The 14,911-nt window shown below is 43.3% G+C and overlaps 1 protein-coding gene across 1 annotated transcript in view; it reads left to right on the top strand.

Annotated features, from left to right (window-relative positions):
* Positions 1–230: 230 nt before the first annotated feature.
* ano10a (anoctamin 10a) overlaps positions 231–14,911 on the top strand; it is a 31,899-nt gene continuing 17,218 nt past the window's right edge. Inside the window, 13 exon segments of the mRNA XM_044207982.1 lie at positions 231–816; positions 1,510–1,665; positions 1,759–1,956; positions 2,944–3,078; positions 4,540–4,659; positions 5,031–5,215; positions 5,441–5,711; positions 5,714–5,824; positions 6,654–6,709; positions 6,821–6,895; positions 7,027–7,215; positions 7,383–7,574; positions 7,945–8,073. Coding sequence (XP_044063917.1) covers positions 1,530–1,665; positions 1,759–1,956; positions 2,944–3,078; positions 4,540–4,659; positions 5,031–5,215; positions 5,441–5,711; positions 5,714–5,824; positions 6,654–6,709; positions 6,821–6,895; positions 7,027–7,215; positions 7,383–7,574; positions 7,945–8,073 — 1,797 coding nt within the window. The 5' untranslated portion in view covers positions 231–816; positions 1,510–1,529.

Genomic DNA, 14,911 nt, shown 5'->3' with positions numbered 1-14,911 from the left:
ATAGAAAAGTGTATTTCAGTCGTAATGCTGGATCAAAGTTTGGTGTCATAGAGTCACAATTCAAAAAGTTCTATTCATTTTACTGTTTTTAACTGGACATTTCAGCTGGACTTGTGAGAGAAATTTCAAGTCAGTCGGACTTACGGTGTGAGGGGCGTGGCACTTGTACATCATTTCCAGTTACTGGGCCAGGTTTCCTGTTTCTAGCTCATCCAGCTCAGGGGAATTTGAGCCGCGGCATAAGACAAATAATAATAATAATAATAAACCGGCACAAACTCAAGAGGGTGCTACCTTTAGCGGTTTGAACCCTAATTATTATGTGCAAGTAATTACATTAAAAAACAATTAGGTGTCGACGGGGTTGAAAGCATTTTGATTGGTGCATCCGAAAATCGCTCAAAATCCACGGGATGGGCCTATTGGTCAATTTTTTCTTCCTTTAAAAATGCACTCTTTGTTATTTCCATTTTAAAAATGACTACTTGAAAAACAGAAATTAGTGTCGAAAAGGCGGAAGTTGTGGGTCGGTGTTGGATCGTTGCGGAACAACACAGAGAAAAACTCAGATGTTCTGCGGTCAAATCTCAGCCCGTTGGCAAAGTGACAGCGGGCACGTGACTGTAACGTCGGCGGGTGTCACAGCTGAAGTTCGCTGCGCTGCGCTGCTTCGTGACGTGGAACACAGCTGAAGTCCGCCGGGTGCCGCAGCCTGCAGGCCCGCAGACGTGTCGTGTGTGTGTGAGTCGGTCTGACTGTTCACAGATCAGCAGGGCAGCTCCTACCGCGACGCTTCCTACACAGCCGCAGATCTGGGTGAGTAGAGAGGTTAGCTCGGAAGTAGGCAGTAGGCATCGACCCTGTGGCATTCTGCGCTCTCTCTCTCTCTCTCTCTCACTACTACTTTGCCACTAATGCCTATTTTACACACGCGTCGCTCCTACACAAGCCTCTCCCCTTCTGTGTGTGTGTGTGAATCGGCCAGCTGTTTATGTCAGTAGACTATATCTGTCGTCCTCTCACCAGGCCACTGCCCTTACAGTTTGTGGAAGTGGAATAAAATGAGTTCACCCAGCACAGTAGATCATAGTAGTACTGATTGCGCTGGTGATGATAAGATGCCTTTATTGCCGGGAGGACTCTGTACATGGGCTACTTAGGTGGAGCGGCTGTTGAGACACCATGTGTAAACCCGTCAGTGAGATTTCCTGATTATATTGTTAGCCTGTGCCCTCACGACTGCCATCTTTGCCAGGTCTGAGCACATGCCTCTTTTGATTTTCTTTTATGTGGGTTGTTTACATTAAACACGCACTCCCTGATTCTGTTAAAGCACACAATAGCACGCCCAAGTCCCAAAATAATAATATAATATCTAAGTTTTAAATTGATATATGTTTTATTATTAAAATAGTATATCATACATTTTAATTATCATATAGATATAAATTCTATATAAACTCCTAGACATTTTCTTTGACATTACTTTCCCTCTGATTTCTGGTGCAGGGGCCCTGGGAGAGGGGAAGATGCTGCAGGGGCCGTCAGGAGACAGCAGTGACTCCAGGTTCACTCCGCTGGTGGTGGTGGAGCTGGCCTCAGACACCAAGGAGGAAGCCGTTGCATGGCTACTGAGCAGGATAAGAGACCAACAACAGAATGGAGGTCTGGACGCTGGAGCTGATCTACTCCACGCTAACATTTGTTTCCACAGTTTGCCATTACATTCAGTGTTATGAATTCCATCATTTCTCCCAGGCGCCGAGCTGCTGGTGGAGCAGCTGGGCCCTGGAGTCGGGGCTCGGGAGAAGGAAAACCCCAACATGTTCCTGGTGGGGGCTACATGGCAGAGGCTGCTCTCTGGTGCTGAGGATGTGGGCCTCTTCAAGGAGTTCAGTGATGGATCCATGAGAGGCTTCACCTGTGCCAACAAACACAACTTCAAAGACTTTAAAGGTAAAGTCCAGGAGGAGGCTGCATGAAGGCTGTTGTTTGTCCTGCAAGTATTTCTGCTGCAGAATAAAGTCTTACTGTATATAATAACAATGTATCAATGACATGGTGAAAACAGTGTAACCATGGGAAAGAGGTCGCTGGCAGTGATGAGCCTACAGAGAATTGTCACCTGAATCTGCAGCTCCCCTCGGCTTCCGGAGCTTTATCGGGACTTTCAGCTCATTGTTCAGCTGTCGGGCCCTCAGCTTTACTGTTTTGCTTCACTCTCACCGCTCTCACAGCGTCGTTTTAGGCCGCAGCAGGAAGCTGATTTCAGAGATTCCTCTGTACACTACCTGCTCAGCAGCAGACAGGCACAGTTAGAGTAGCTGGTCAACATAGTGGAGCATTTAGCAGCCAATCATCTGATGAATGACTGAGAATGCACATGTCCATGACACTTGTAGGATTACAGTGATTTAGTGTTTCTTATTCTTGTCTTGGCTGCAACCTTACTGTGAAGTACCACTCTGTATGATATGTGTTATATAGGCATGTTAAAGCTTGTATTAAACCCTAAAAAGTTTAATCTTAAGTATCATCAATTACAACATCGCAAGACAGATAAGGCAGGGCAGTTTCAGCCCTAAAGTAGTGAACCTTCGGGCTGAAACTAACGGCGGTAAAGGTAAATGAGTCACTGCTGTTTGACGGTGCCGGATCATTGCTGCATTAAAACCACGGTTCCAACATGTAGCTGATTTCTAATCATCACAGCTCCAAGTCTCGCAAGGTGCTCCACAATCAGAAGAGCTGGGGGAAAAGGAACTGTAGTGTCAGAACAGACTGCTGTTATTGTAGCTGACACAGTCTGACTGCAGTATTGGTCACAGATTGAAATGGCTGGCCTCTGAGCTGCTGCAGTAATGCTGTTTAACATGCCTTTGTTGTGAATGTCACGGTGGCTGTGTGTTTGCTGTGTGCGTCTCATCTGCTCTGTTTCTCCAGGGGATGGGGATGACTTCCTCAGTATGGCTGAGTGTCAGTACATCATTAAACATGAGTTGGACACATTAAGAGCCAAAGATGAGACTCATGTACCAGGACACTCCCAGGCCAAGCTCTACCCCGGGAAATCTATCAGTGAGTGTCTATCCACCTCGCCCTCGGTCAGTTTGTAGGCGGAGAAATTTGGTGACGTTTATTGATTCGTCAGCTATTTAACTCACTGGATTACACAAAAGCAGTCATCTGGTTATTTTATCTAGAAACAATGTCTTAGTTGATTTGTCCAGAAAATATACTGGATCACAGTATATACAGTATGCATATCTCGGCATGAAGCTACATATACCATGATAGGGGATTTCATCCTTATTGCCCACCCCTAAATAGTTTAATTTAGAATTTTAATTTTAATAAATTGAATGGCTTTTGGTTTTGGACTGTTTGTCGTACAAAACAAGCAATTTAAATGTCACTTTGGACTCGGGGGAACTTGTAATAGGCATTTTTCACAATTGTCCTGACATTCTATAGACTAAACCATGAATTGTTTATTGGGCAAATGATTCACAGATTAATTGAGAATGAAAATACTTGTTATATGCTGCTCTAAATGAATCCCTTAAGTATCTGAAACCAAAGCAAATGCTGAATGATTGTTTGTCAAGAGTACCAATTAGTAACAGCAGTGATAATAACTGTGAACAATAGCCACTGAATACTGAATTTTACTTAGTTGAAAATCAACATAATCGGTGCGTTTTTTCCTTCTTTCTGTAGCAGATTGTTTTTTCTTCAGTTTCAGCTTGTGACAGGATTTCAGCAGCTATTGTGGCACATAGAAATTGTTCCTCTAGTATATCGTAGAGTTTGTTAGTAGTAGTGAAATGTTGAATTTGAACACAGCCTGTCCCCCCCACTACTGCCTCTGTACCTCCCTCTCTCTCTCTCTCTCTCTCTCTCTCTCTCTCTGTCGCTCTTGCTCTCTCTGTGGCTACAGTATGGAAACAATACATATGCAAATGCGGTGAAATATTCCCAAAGCGAGATAAGGAAGCAATGCACTCGCAGTGGAGATAGGGTGCCTCTATTCAGCGCCTGTGTTTGACAAGTCGTGTTAAAGCAGAATGTAATCATTTTCGACAAATGATGCACTCAAGAAATGGCAGATGAAATGATAGAGCTTTCGTGTAGTGGTATTTAGTTACTCTGTATTAGACAATAGGAATTATTGCTACAGACATTGTGTACAACGGGCTAGCTCCCAGCTATTGTTTGCTTGTCCTTTGTTTTAGAAAATTAAGCTGCATGTTTATTTGGTTGGGAAAGTGAGTTCAGACAAACAAAGTGAGGGATGAAAATGCAACAAGGCTGTTTTCATGTCACTCAAAAGTCAGTGAAACATCTTCCAAATAATTCAAACTTTAAGCAAAAAAAAGCTTCACTGCCTATACACCACATTTTCATTCATCATGACTTACATTGTGGAAGCAGGTAAGTATGGTATGATGCTGGCACCGAAGTGAATTGATTGCAGGAAAATATTACAAAAAATGGCAACACAGGAAGAAACATGCTGTTTTCTTATTTACATCCTAGTTCGCAGACTGCAGTCCAAGGGGATCCTGATCCAAATTTTTCCTCTCCATGAAAAGGAGGAACTGAAGAGACTGTCTTTTTCTTGGTACAGAAAGGTGAAGCTGTCCCTTCAGCCTCTTGGTAAGTGGAAGAAGTACAGATTATCTCTCATAGTCTTTCTTGTGGAAACCTTGTGAGATAAGCACAAATAATCCACATTATCCAGGACGAACAATTGTTTTGATGTATGGAGGGAATCTGTTCAGAGGTTTTCGTTTCATACCTTTCATTGTTACTCCTTCCACATGCTTAAACACCTCTGCCCTCACAGTGATGATCACGGTGCTCTATTTGCCTTCCAGCTCAGAGTTGTTCTCAACCTTTGTGGATGTTTTATTCCTCTTTTTATTTCTCTTCAATTTCCAATAATATTCCTGTCATATTTTGACTGAGTTGAAGTTTCTCTCATTAATGTTCCTACCCACTACTTCCTCTCCATTCTTTATCCCCAGACGACATCAGACACTACTATGGTGAGGGTCAGGCCCTGTACTTTGGTTTCCTGGAGTACTTTACCTTTGCACTGGTGCCTATGGCTCTCATTGGAGTGCCTTACTATCTGTTCGACTGGGAGGACTACGACAAATATGTTGTCTTTGCTGTGTTCAACGTGGTCTGGTGCACTGTTATCCTGGAGGTATGGGCAGTGATTGTACTATAAACCAGTCACTTGGTCACCTGAAGTGGAATTACTACCAAAGGGGCTTAAGAAGAAGAAACTTGACTATTAAAACAATTCTAAAAAATGAATAAAGTGATAATGCAGCCAGATGAATTACATGAGTATGATATAATGTAGCTTGGATGAATAACAATCTAGTGAAAGCTGAGTAACTGACTAGTTGAACCTTTCCTCCGCCAGTTATGGAAGCGCTGCAGCGCCTCACTGGCCTACAGGTGGGGCACACTGAGCAGAAAGAAGGCCTTTGAAGAACCTCGGCCTGGTTTCCACGGCGTCCTCGGGTTCAACCCTGTGACGGGCCGCGAGGAGCCTCTCTACCCCAACGCCAAGAGGCAGCTGCGTATCTACCTTGTGTCCCTGCCCTTCGTCCTGCTCTGCCTCTACGCGTCCCTCTATGTCATGATGATCTACTTTCAGATGGAGGGATGGGCACTGTCAGTCCACGACGAGGACCCACATTCTGGACAGGAATACTGTTGTTCATCCCCAGTATTATCTACGCCGTGGTCATAGAGATTATGAACCTCATCTACAGATATGCTGCTGAGTTCCTCACCGAGTGGGGTGAGTAGCAGTGATTGTTTTATGTACAGTACACACGCATGCACTAAATCTGAATCAAATAGTCTTTTATTCAACAGAAAGTCAATCAACAACATTTTCGATTCAGTATCATCGTTTAAGGCATTAAAACATTATCCCAGTTCCTGCTTCCAAGCAATTTGAAGATGTCACCTTAAACTCCGTGAATTTGAGATGGACATTTTTGCTATTAATGGAAATTTTCTATATTAATGATTAATCCATTAATTGAAGAAATTAACAACAGATTAATTGATGATGAAAATAATGTTTAGTTGCAGCCCTAGATCAAAGAAATGATAACAGACTTACATTAAGACAAGTATCATGATGATTTGGCACACTTTGGCACTAAGCGTTTTTTTCTGTCTTTAAGAAAAATGGGGCTCGATCTTTAGTTGAAATGACTTAAGTCAAACTTACTCAGACTTACTTAGAAAAATATTTGTCACTATCAAGTTACCTCATTTGAAAGGCATCTACTCGCATCTACACATCTGTGACACTAAGGGACAGTTCAAGCCTTTACAGAATGCACCCCCACCTAACCAGGTGGTCACGGCCCCGTACAAACGACATTATTGTAACGCATTTATAAACTTCACATAGGGAAACGTTTTGATATTTTCATGTTTCCTTTTGGATGTCAGGCAACATAAACTAAAATGCAGATGGGAAGACTGGCGGTGATAGGCTGTAGGCTTGAATGTGTTTCTGTGGAACGAGTGAGGAAATGTGATGTGGGTGGAAAGAGCTGAGGTTCTCTGCAGTTGATTTGTGTTACTGTTTTCCTCTCTGTGTATGTATGTAGAAAATCACAGGCTGGAGTCTTCCTATCAGAATCACTTGGTCCTCAAAGTATTAGTAGTGAGTATAAAAACAACATATTTATGTTTTTCAACATTGCCATTTTCATCCTTCAGTGATCAGAGTGCCACACACCACTTATCATCGCTGTCTTGACTCTTTTCCCCGTAGTTCAACTTCTTCAACTGTTTCGCCTCGCTGTTCTACATCGCCTTTGTCATGCAGGACATGGTGCTCCTCAGACAGGTAGGCTTACCTTCCCTTCATCCTCCTCCTCTCCTTCCCTCCATTTGTTTAATTTCTTTTTTCTTTTCTTGTTTTCTCCTTTGTTTCCTTCCTTCACATGCTCTTCATCTTCTGTTCTTCTCTGTATCCAGAGTCTGGCCACCTTGTTGATCACCAGTCAGATCTTGAATCAGTTCATGGAGGCCTTCCTGCCCTACTGGCTCCAGAGGAGACGCAACAAGAAGATGATCCGCAAAATCCAAAAGAGAAGAACTCTGGAGGAAAAAGAGCTTCCTCTGCCGGCGCAGGTCTGGCTGGAGGCCGACATGAGTACGTACCTGGTAGGTGCACAAGGTCTTTTCACTCCGATTTGGATAAAAACCTCGATTTCTTGATTTTTCTACACAAGAATTTATTCAATACACAAGACAAATGAGTATCATGGCTCCGTGTGTGTGTGTGTGTGTGTGTGTAGATCCATATGCCTGTCTGTGCTTCTCTCTCTCAGGGTACATTTGATGACTACCTGGAGCTGTTCCTGCTGTTTGGTTACGTCAGTCTGTTCTCCTGCGTCTACCCTCTGGCTGCTGTCCTGGTGGTGTTGAACAACATCACCGAGGTTTACTCCGACGCCTTCAAGATGTGTCGTGTGTTCAAACGACCCTTCTCTGACCCGGCAGCAAACATAGGAGTCTGGCAGGTGAGACGCACAAAGACTGCCGGCTTGTTTTGTGAACTATCAGTTTGCTTCAGCAACTATTATGGATTTATCAGATTTTTCTTGACACGAAGGAGGCAGGTGATTTTTAAGAAAATAAAAAGCTAAACACGTGACCTGATGTTCTTTGTTTTTAAAGTGCACACCAAAGCAAATGTTCAAATATTATTGAACAGCTTAAGACCGATAATAGACACACACATGCTCTCTTGTTGCCATAGTTCACGTCTGTCTATGTGCCAGCTGATGAAGAACAAGGTATCACTGACTCTACACTGTGCCCAGCTGGCAGTTTCATTTTCGGAAACAAGTCACTGACTGTGTCTGTGTCTGTGTCTGTGTCTGTGTCCAGCTCGCCTTTGAGGCCATGAGTGTGATAGCTGTTGTGACCAACTGTGCGCTGATCGGCATATCTCCGCAAGTCAAGGCTTACTTCCCCGACTCAGAGACACAGCTCATACTGTGGACAGTGGCTATTGAGGTAATTCATATACACACGCATACACAAAGACACTCCCATGTGCATGATCACATACACTATCTATCTACATAGAACAGTAGGCCATCTGTGCTGTGTTTTGCAGTACATCAGTGGTATTCCACGGTAATTGTTTTGGTATGACTTATTATAAAACAAGGCTTGGCTTGTCTCGTCTCCTATCAGAAGAACACAAGCGCGTCCCGTCCAGCCTATAAGGAGCAGGGACAAGTCTGTTTTTCACTGAATTTGGTTGAAAGTGAATAGACCTTTCACGGCAGACATGTTTACTTTTCATAGCAGGAAAAGCGCCGGTGAAACAAATTTAGTTAACGATGGCTCAGTTCCATTAAGTGTCTCAGTGAGCCAGAATGCAGCACACCAGCATTCTGACAGTAGCTTACCTAAATGGAATGCAGTCATTTTTAATGTTATCAATTACACCCGTTATTTTCCTGCTAGGACATGCCAAAATGTCTGCCGTGAAAAAGGTCTAGTCTCACTTCTGTCATACTTGGTTGGGTACAACAGTGTTCTTACAACTACGATGTTCAGTGTTTAAACCGCTGTAAGAATAAAAATCAAAGGTCCTGAACATCCACACAGGTGTCATTCTGATTAGACCTCTGCTCAGGTTGAAATTAGGTGGAGCTATGATCGGATTATGTGGGGGTCACCAAACACGGCGTGCCGATGAGAACAAACAGTTGTTACGTACAACTTCAAAAAGTCTTCAAAAGTTGTTCTGCCTGAACTGGTGCAACACTGGAGTGAAAAGATGTCAATCAAGCACAGTCCTTACACTCCGACACAGTCCTGACGGTATGAATACGTCTCGCCCTGCTCCTCATTGAAATGAATAAGGAACAAAATCTGGTCACCTTGACAAGAGGTCTAATCAGGTAAAATAAGTGAAAACACCTGTGTGGGTGTACCATAGGTATAAAGCATGGAGTTACAGCCCTGCTCTGCGCCCGCATATATCCTCAACCACACCACAGTAGTCGAGGGGCTGATGAAGATATTTGCTCACTAGATGGAGCCAGAGTCCAAACTAGTTCCACACAGATCTGTGAGTGATAGAGAGAGACAGAGAGGACAGGGGAAAGAGAGAAATGAGAGAAGGGATGGTGGGGGATTTTTGTGTGCATAAGTGTGTGTGCATAAATGTTTTTTGCACTGTGTGTATATTCCCGTCAGCCTATCATTGTTTGGGCTTTTTTGTGTGTTTTGTTAAATCCAGCGTTCCCACTCCAGATTCTTCCTCTCCTGAGTCCACCTCTAGTAATGTTAGCATCGGCTCACTCCCCTTTTTCCTGTGTTGCATTCAGACGGCGCAAACACATCGCCTAACAAACGCACACGTTCGCACACACATACACCTCATGCCTCCAGAGAAAAAGCTCAAAATAACAGCACAAACAGAGAAATAGTGAGGCTGTGGTGAATAGGGGGGATGATGCAGCGTGGAGAGGTTTCTTTAGGACATTCATAGAGAAAACGTTTGTATGATTGTGCTGCCTTAACAAACTCCTGAGGGATGATTGTTCTAACCATCTAGTTATTGTCTCCGACTGTAAAACGCTCTATAAAGTTCTACTGTACCTCACTGTACGGCGGGTCTCTGCTGATGCTGAGGCAGAAACTGGGTCATATTGATCCTCCGCATGTTTGATTAACTGTATGGTCTGCACACGGAGCTGAATGATAAACTCCACTGTTCATGAAAATGTTTTTGTTCTTCAGCAGCTGTCAGGATAGCCTTGTGTTTAATTAAACCTTCCTTTGGAGAATTATAGATTGAGTTATTTTAGCCTCGCTCTGCCTCGCAGGCTACTGCAGGTTTAGAGCACTGACTCCCAGATGTGTCTTTTGTCCCAGGAACCCCCCATCTGGACAGCCGTTTGTCACTGTTATTGTTGTAGTATTGACTGTTGACATTGTAAGTGAGGGATGAGTAGTTAGAGTGAAACCCATTTCTTATATAGTGCTAATTAGGAACAACCAAGTGAATTAAGCGGATCCTCATTTTGCTGCAGACTCCCCGGAGGCCTTATAAAGGAAAGTCAACAGGCTCCATTGTGAGAACCACAGTGTAGGCTACTTGTGCTCTGTTGATAGCAACCCACAGCGTTTTACTTCATTGGAGGGTTTTTTGCATTCTCAGCTTGGCTGACTGCACAAAAGGCTCCACGTTTTAAAGCTTTATACGCATGCAGAAGATTAGTTTATACTTGTAATAGAATGTACAGCAAGACTGAGAGTCTACAGCCATGCTAGCAGCTCTGTGTGGATGTACTTAGTCATAGTGGTGCTTTGAGCTAAATGTTAACGTCAGCGTAATAACATGCTCACGATGACTATGTTAACATGCTGATTTGCAGGTATTTTGTCATACACCAAACTACTGGAGAAATTAACATGTTGACCTGATGATGGCGCTTGATGAAACGTTAAGGAATCACCAAAGTCATTATAATTCATCCTGAAGCGGACATGAATATCTGAACCAAATTTCAATCCATCCGGTAGTTGTCGAGACATTTCACTCAAAAGCACAAATGTGAACCTCATGGTGGCGCTAGAGGAAAAGCAGGGGCTCACCAAAGTCATCAGGATTCATCCTCTGGGAACCATATTTCCACTGAATGGCAATCATGCCAATCCATTCAATAGTTGTTAAGGTATTTCAGTCTGGACCAAATTCGACCCACTAACCGACATTGCCATCCATATAGAGCCTCGAGCATCCCTAGAAACAGGACTGCAGTTCAGTCATGATAGATTCTCAGTGGTCTGACTCAAAAATACAGATAGAACAGACTGAAAATATCTTGTACAACTGTGCCTAAAGAAGCCAGGTGACATAGTGGTTTTGCAACAGTTTCCCAAACAAGGTAACTAAATGAAATCCTCATGTTCAAACCTCCTTCACATTTTCTCCCCGTTTGTTATTGCTTATCCATTCTTGCCCCACTAGCAGCAGGGCTCAGAATGGTGAAGACGGTCCCGTCCGCTCATCCGTCCAACACTTTCCACAGCTTTTCAGTAAATTTGCTGTGGACATTAATTGTCCTTCGAGGATGAACTCCAAAGTTTTTGTTGAGCCGCAGACCTTTACCCCCAGGGCCACTGTCAAGCTAAAGTATCAACTTGTACAGAAGAGCTGTTATAGAACTAAAAGGCAGATTGCCATGTAATTCATTAAGCACATTAATCCTCCTCAGAGGACCAACTCTCTTAATTGTGGACCCTCCCAGGTCTTTCCTCCAGCTCCACCTTCAGGACACAGTATCAACTTTAACAGGCCAGTTGCCATGAGATTTACTGAGCCCGTTTATGCTCCCAAGGGGACAACGTCTTTTATCCTTTTATGGACACCGTGACGTTTAGTGCTGTCCTCAGGACAAACTTAATGTTTTTAACCTCACTGCTGGTAAGACTGTAAGAATAACAAAATCCTCAGTATTGCTCCGTCCAACATTTTTGTATTGTTTGATTTAGGTTTAATGTCCAGACTCTAGAAACTGCCGGCAGAGCTTTAGGCTTTTAGTGTTGTTGGTTAAAAACTCGGCCAAGGAGATGACAGGAAAGTCATGAACTCTTGTGCCATCCCCACCTCCTTCAAATACTCCTTGGCTGAGTAGAAGTGAACATGACTTTTTATAGCAATAGAGTGCATGCTGGCCCCGGGGATGATTTTCTCTGTTTGACTTATACTCTGCCCCGTCACCTGAATAAGGAGAGGAGGTGAGGTCCTGCTCTGGTGAACACAGGAAAAAATGAGGACAGCTCACAGCATGTGTTAGGCTATTACTCTCTCTTTTTCCGTGTGGTTGTGTGATCATCCTGCACGTGACGACTCACTGGATCAGTCATGCATCCGTTTGTATGTGCCCTTCTCCGTAGTATACGCCACAGACCTGTGATGGAAGGCTCAGATCAAAGTGAAGATAGGAGGAGTGATAAAGAGTCAGCAAATGAAATGAAGGCGTAAACAGACAGAAGGGAGGAGATGCAGAAAGAGTCCGAGAGGAAAGGGTTGAGAGAAGAAATGAGAAGTCTGAGGAGAGAGAGAGAAGAAGAGGAAGATGGATTGAGAGAGGGGAGAAAAGCAGTGCATGTCTGTGTATGATGAACCTGAGTCACTAGCTGATTGTACATCTAAGCACGTTCCTCCCTGTTACCATCCAGCACATTTCCTAGAATAGAGCAAGCAGGCTATTAAAGAGATGGGACAAGAAGAATAATGAGAGCCAGGTTGTATAATGTTTAGTGTACCAGGGGGGAGCTACACACAAATACACACAGATGTCACTTATTGACACAACATTCAATATATTGCTATTGGAGAGGCAGTTTTTTATCTAAAGCCATTAACAGGCCTGCGAGTGCATGCATTTTTAAGCGCGGCCACCTCCGGTGGGAATAGACCTGCTAACCCTGACTCTATTAGTGCTGGGCTTCAGGCGGACAGAGGACCACAAATGTGTTTTTCATCTAGCAGTTTCAAATTTCTCTTGTTAGGTCAGTCATTATCTTTACAATGTTTTAATCGTCATTCTTTAAAGAGAAAAAGAAGATTCAGACACTTGAGGGTTAAAATCAAATCATTCAGCCCTTCTTATCTTGGTTATGGGATTGGGGAGGGAGGGAGGGAGGGCTGTGCCTCGTCGCTTTCCAGCAGCGGTGCTATGATACCTGGGTAATTACTGTATAGGGCTTACACACATCAGTGAGCAGTAACCAGGCAACCGGCCAGCCTGCTACAGAAACAGACAGAGACTTTCTTACAGAGTCACGGGTCTGTCTGTTATAATCTACTCATTTTATGTGCAACAGAGCAACAGAACAGTGTCTGAACTGTGTCTGCCCACAAAGCCCCAACAATGCAGGGAGGCATGATCGTGCACAGTAGAGTGAGGGATTTGTCAGTTTATGTGTGATTGGTGAAGTGTACACAAAAATTCAGAATTCTTTTATGGATTTGTAGCCTGTGTGGTTTGATTGCATGTTGCAGAGGTGATTTGTTGACCTCCTGGACTGTCCTGAACCAAAACCAACAGCGCAGGTTTTCCCTCAAGTGTTCGGCCATCAGTGCCAAAAAAACCTGAACGTCTCTGAACTGATCTGCACATAATTCATGCATGTCAACTAATTTCAAAATGTCTTCAACAAGCTCTTCTAAAACCGCAAGACAGAAACTCAAATGTTCTAACTGTAAAGACTGAGCAGTTCAACAAAGTGAAAGGAAAGGGGTTATCTGTGTACTGCACTGTATTTGTAAAGATTATGAGTTAAAGCTGCCTTAGTTTATTTTTTGGCCACTTGAGGGCAGCAGAACAAGCTATAAACACAACATTGACACAGTATGACTTGACAGTGTTAGGGCAAATATGTTGCCTATTTACACATCCAGTAGACATGGAGCAACATTAGTGTTTATTTGAAGTCGTGTTTCTGGCCTCCTGATGAATGGAAGTCCAATATTAACTCTCCTTTTAGCTCCGTTTTGGTCATTATCAATTCCTGAGGGAAATATCTGGCTTACTGTGTCTGTCTGCTGTTTGGCGCTAAGCAGGTAGTGTGCACTGGGTTTATCAGAGCTTTTTCACAGAAAACAGCTGCCTGCTGCTGCTGTAAAGGATGATGAGAGTGATGGGACTGAAACAAGCCGTAAAGTTGTGAGCCGAAAAAACAACAATGAGCTGAAAGACGCTAAAACACTAACCCTAAACCGCAGGGCTGACTGGAGCTGCAGAGTCGGGTGATAATCACTGCGAGTGACACCTTTCACGTTACGCTGTGTATATCAATATAAAAATAATGACTGGTGCAGTAAAGACATACCAGTTTTAAATAAACAGTATTCTATTACAGTAAACACCCAGCATGGCTTTAAAGGTTCAGCAGGTTGATTTTAATTACAGGTAGTTTTTTTATTAGCTTTCAATTTGCTTTAGTGTAAAAGGTTAAATCGTAATTCTGTTTAATTAAGTCTAATGTCCTTCAATGTAATTTCAACAAAGGGAAACAGCTTATCATTACTGCAGCCGTGCTGTGGCCTGTGTGGCCCATGTGTGCCACTTTCATGTGGCTTGTCAATGTGTCTGTTTCTCCAAGGTTATTTTCAGCAGCCCAGCACACAGTAATTTCATTACACTGTTTTTTAGATGATTAAATTTGCAGTTGCCAGGGGGCGAAAGCTAAAGCATCAGACCTGGACTCACCAGTAAGCTAGCCTAGCATCTTACTGTGTGCGTTGGCTTTGCATGTAGCAAGCGGTGAAGACTGTAGTCTCCACAGCTTAACACGTGCCAGAGAGTCTGAGTTTGAATGACACATTCATGCTCATGTCAGATCACACACGAAATGGCAGAATTAGTAGTTCCTCATCAGTTGGATTTATGGTGGATTGAAATGCTAATTTTCCAATTAACAGTGAAGGGGTGTCATGGTAACAGCATTAAGTGCTGAATACTGAATAGTGGAAATAGCAGTTGCACTGTGGTCCTCTTAATGTGTGCCAGCCTTGTCAGCGGTGTAGCTGCATGCTCTCGAAGACCTGTCTGCTGTCATGTTTTAAGATTATAGTCTTCAGGTGAGGACACTATCTGAGTCTGGGAATTATTATTCTCATTACCAAAGTGGCTAAAATAACATTTAGGATGGTACCAAGTACTCACTTTTGCCCCAATTAGAAGCTTTGAGTTTTGTCTAGGGGAGGACTGAGCCATTGTGAATGCACAGGAGGAGACATGGGGATCATATAGGTGGAGGAGAAGATTAGTCAAGTCAAGTTCTTCTTCTTTTGAAGTTTGATCACATCCCTTATGTCTGG

Source organism: Siniperca chuatsi, linkage group LG9 (assembly GCF_020085105.1).
Source record: "Siniperca chuatsi isolate FFG_IHB_CAS linkage group LG9, ASM2008510v1, whole genome shotgun sequence".
Classification (NCBI taxonomy): domain Eukaryota; kingdom Metazoa; phylum Chordata; class Actinopteri; order Centrarchiformes; family Sinipercidae; genus Siniperca; species Siniperca chuatsi.
The sequence above is the reverse complement of the archived record's forward strand: the minus strand, read 5'-3'. Positions and strand labels throughout refer to the sequence as shown.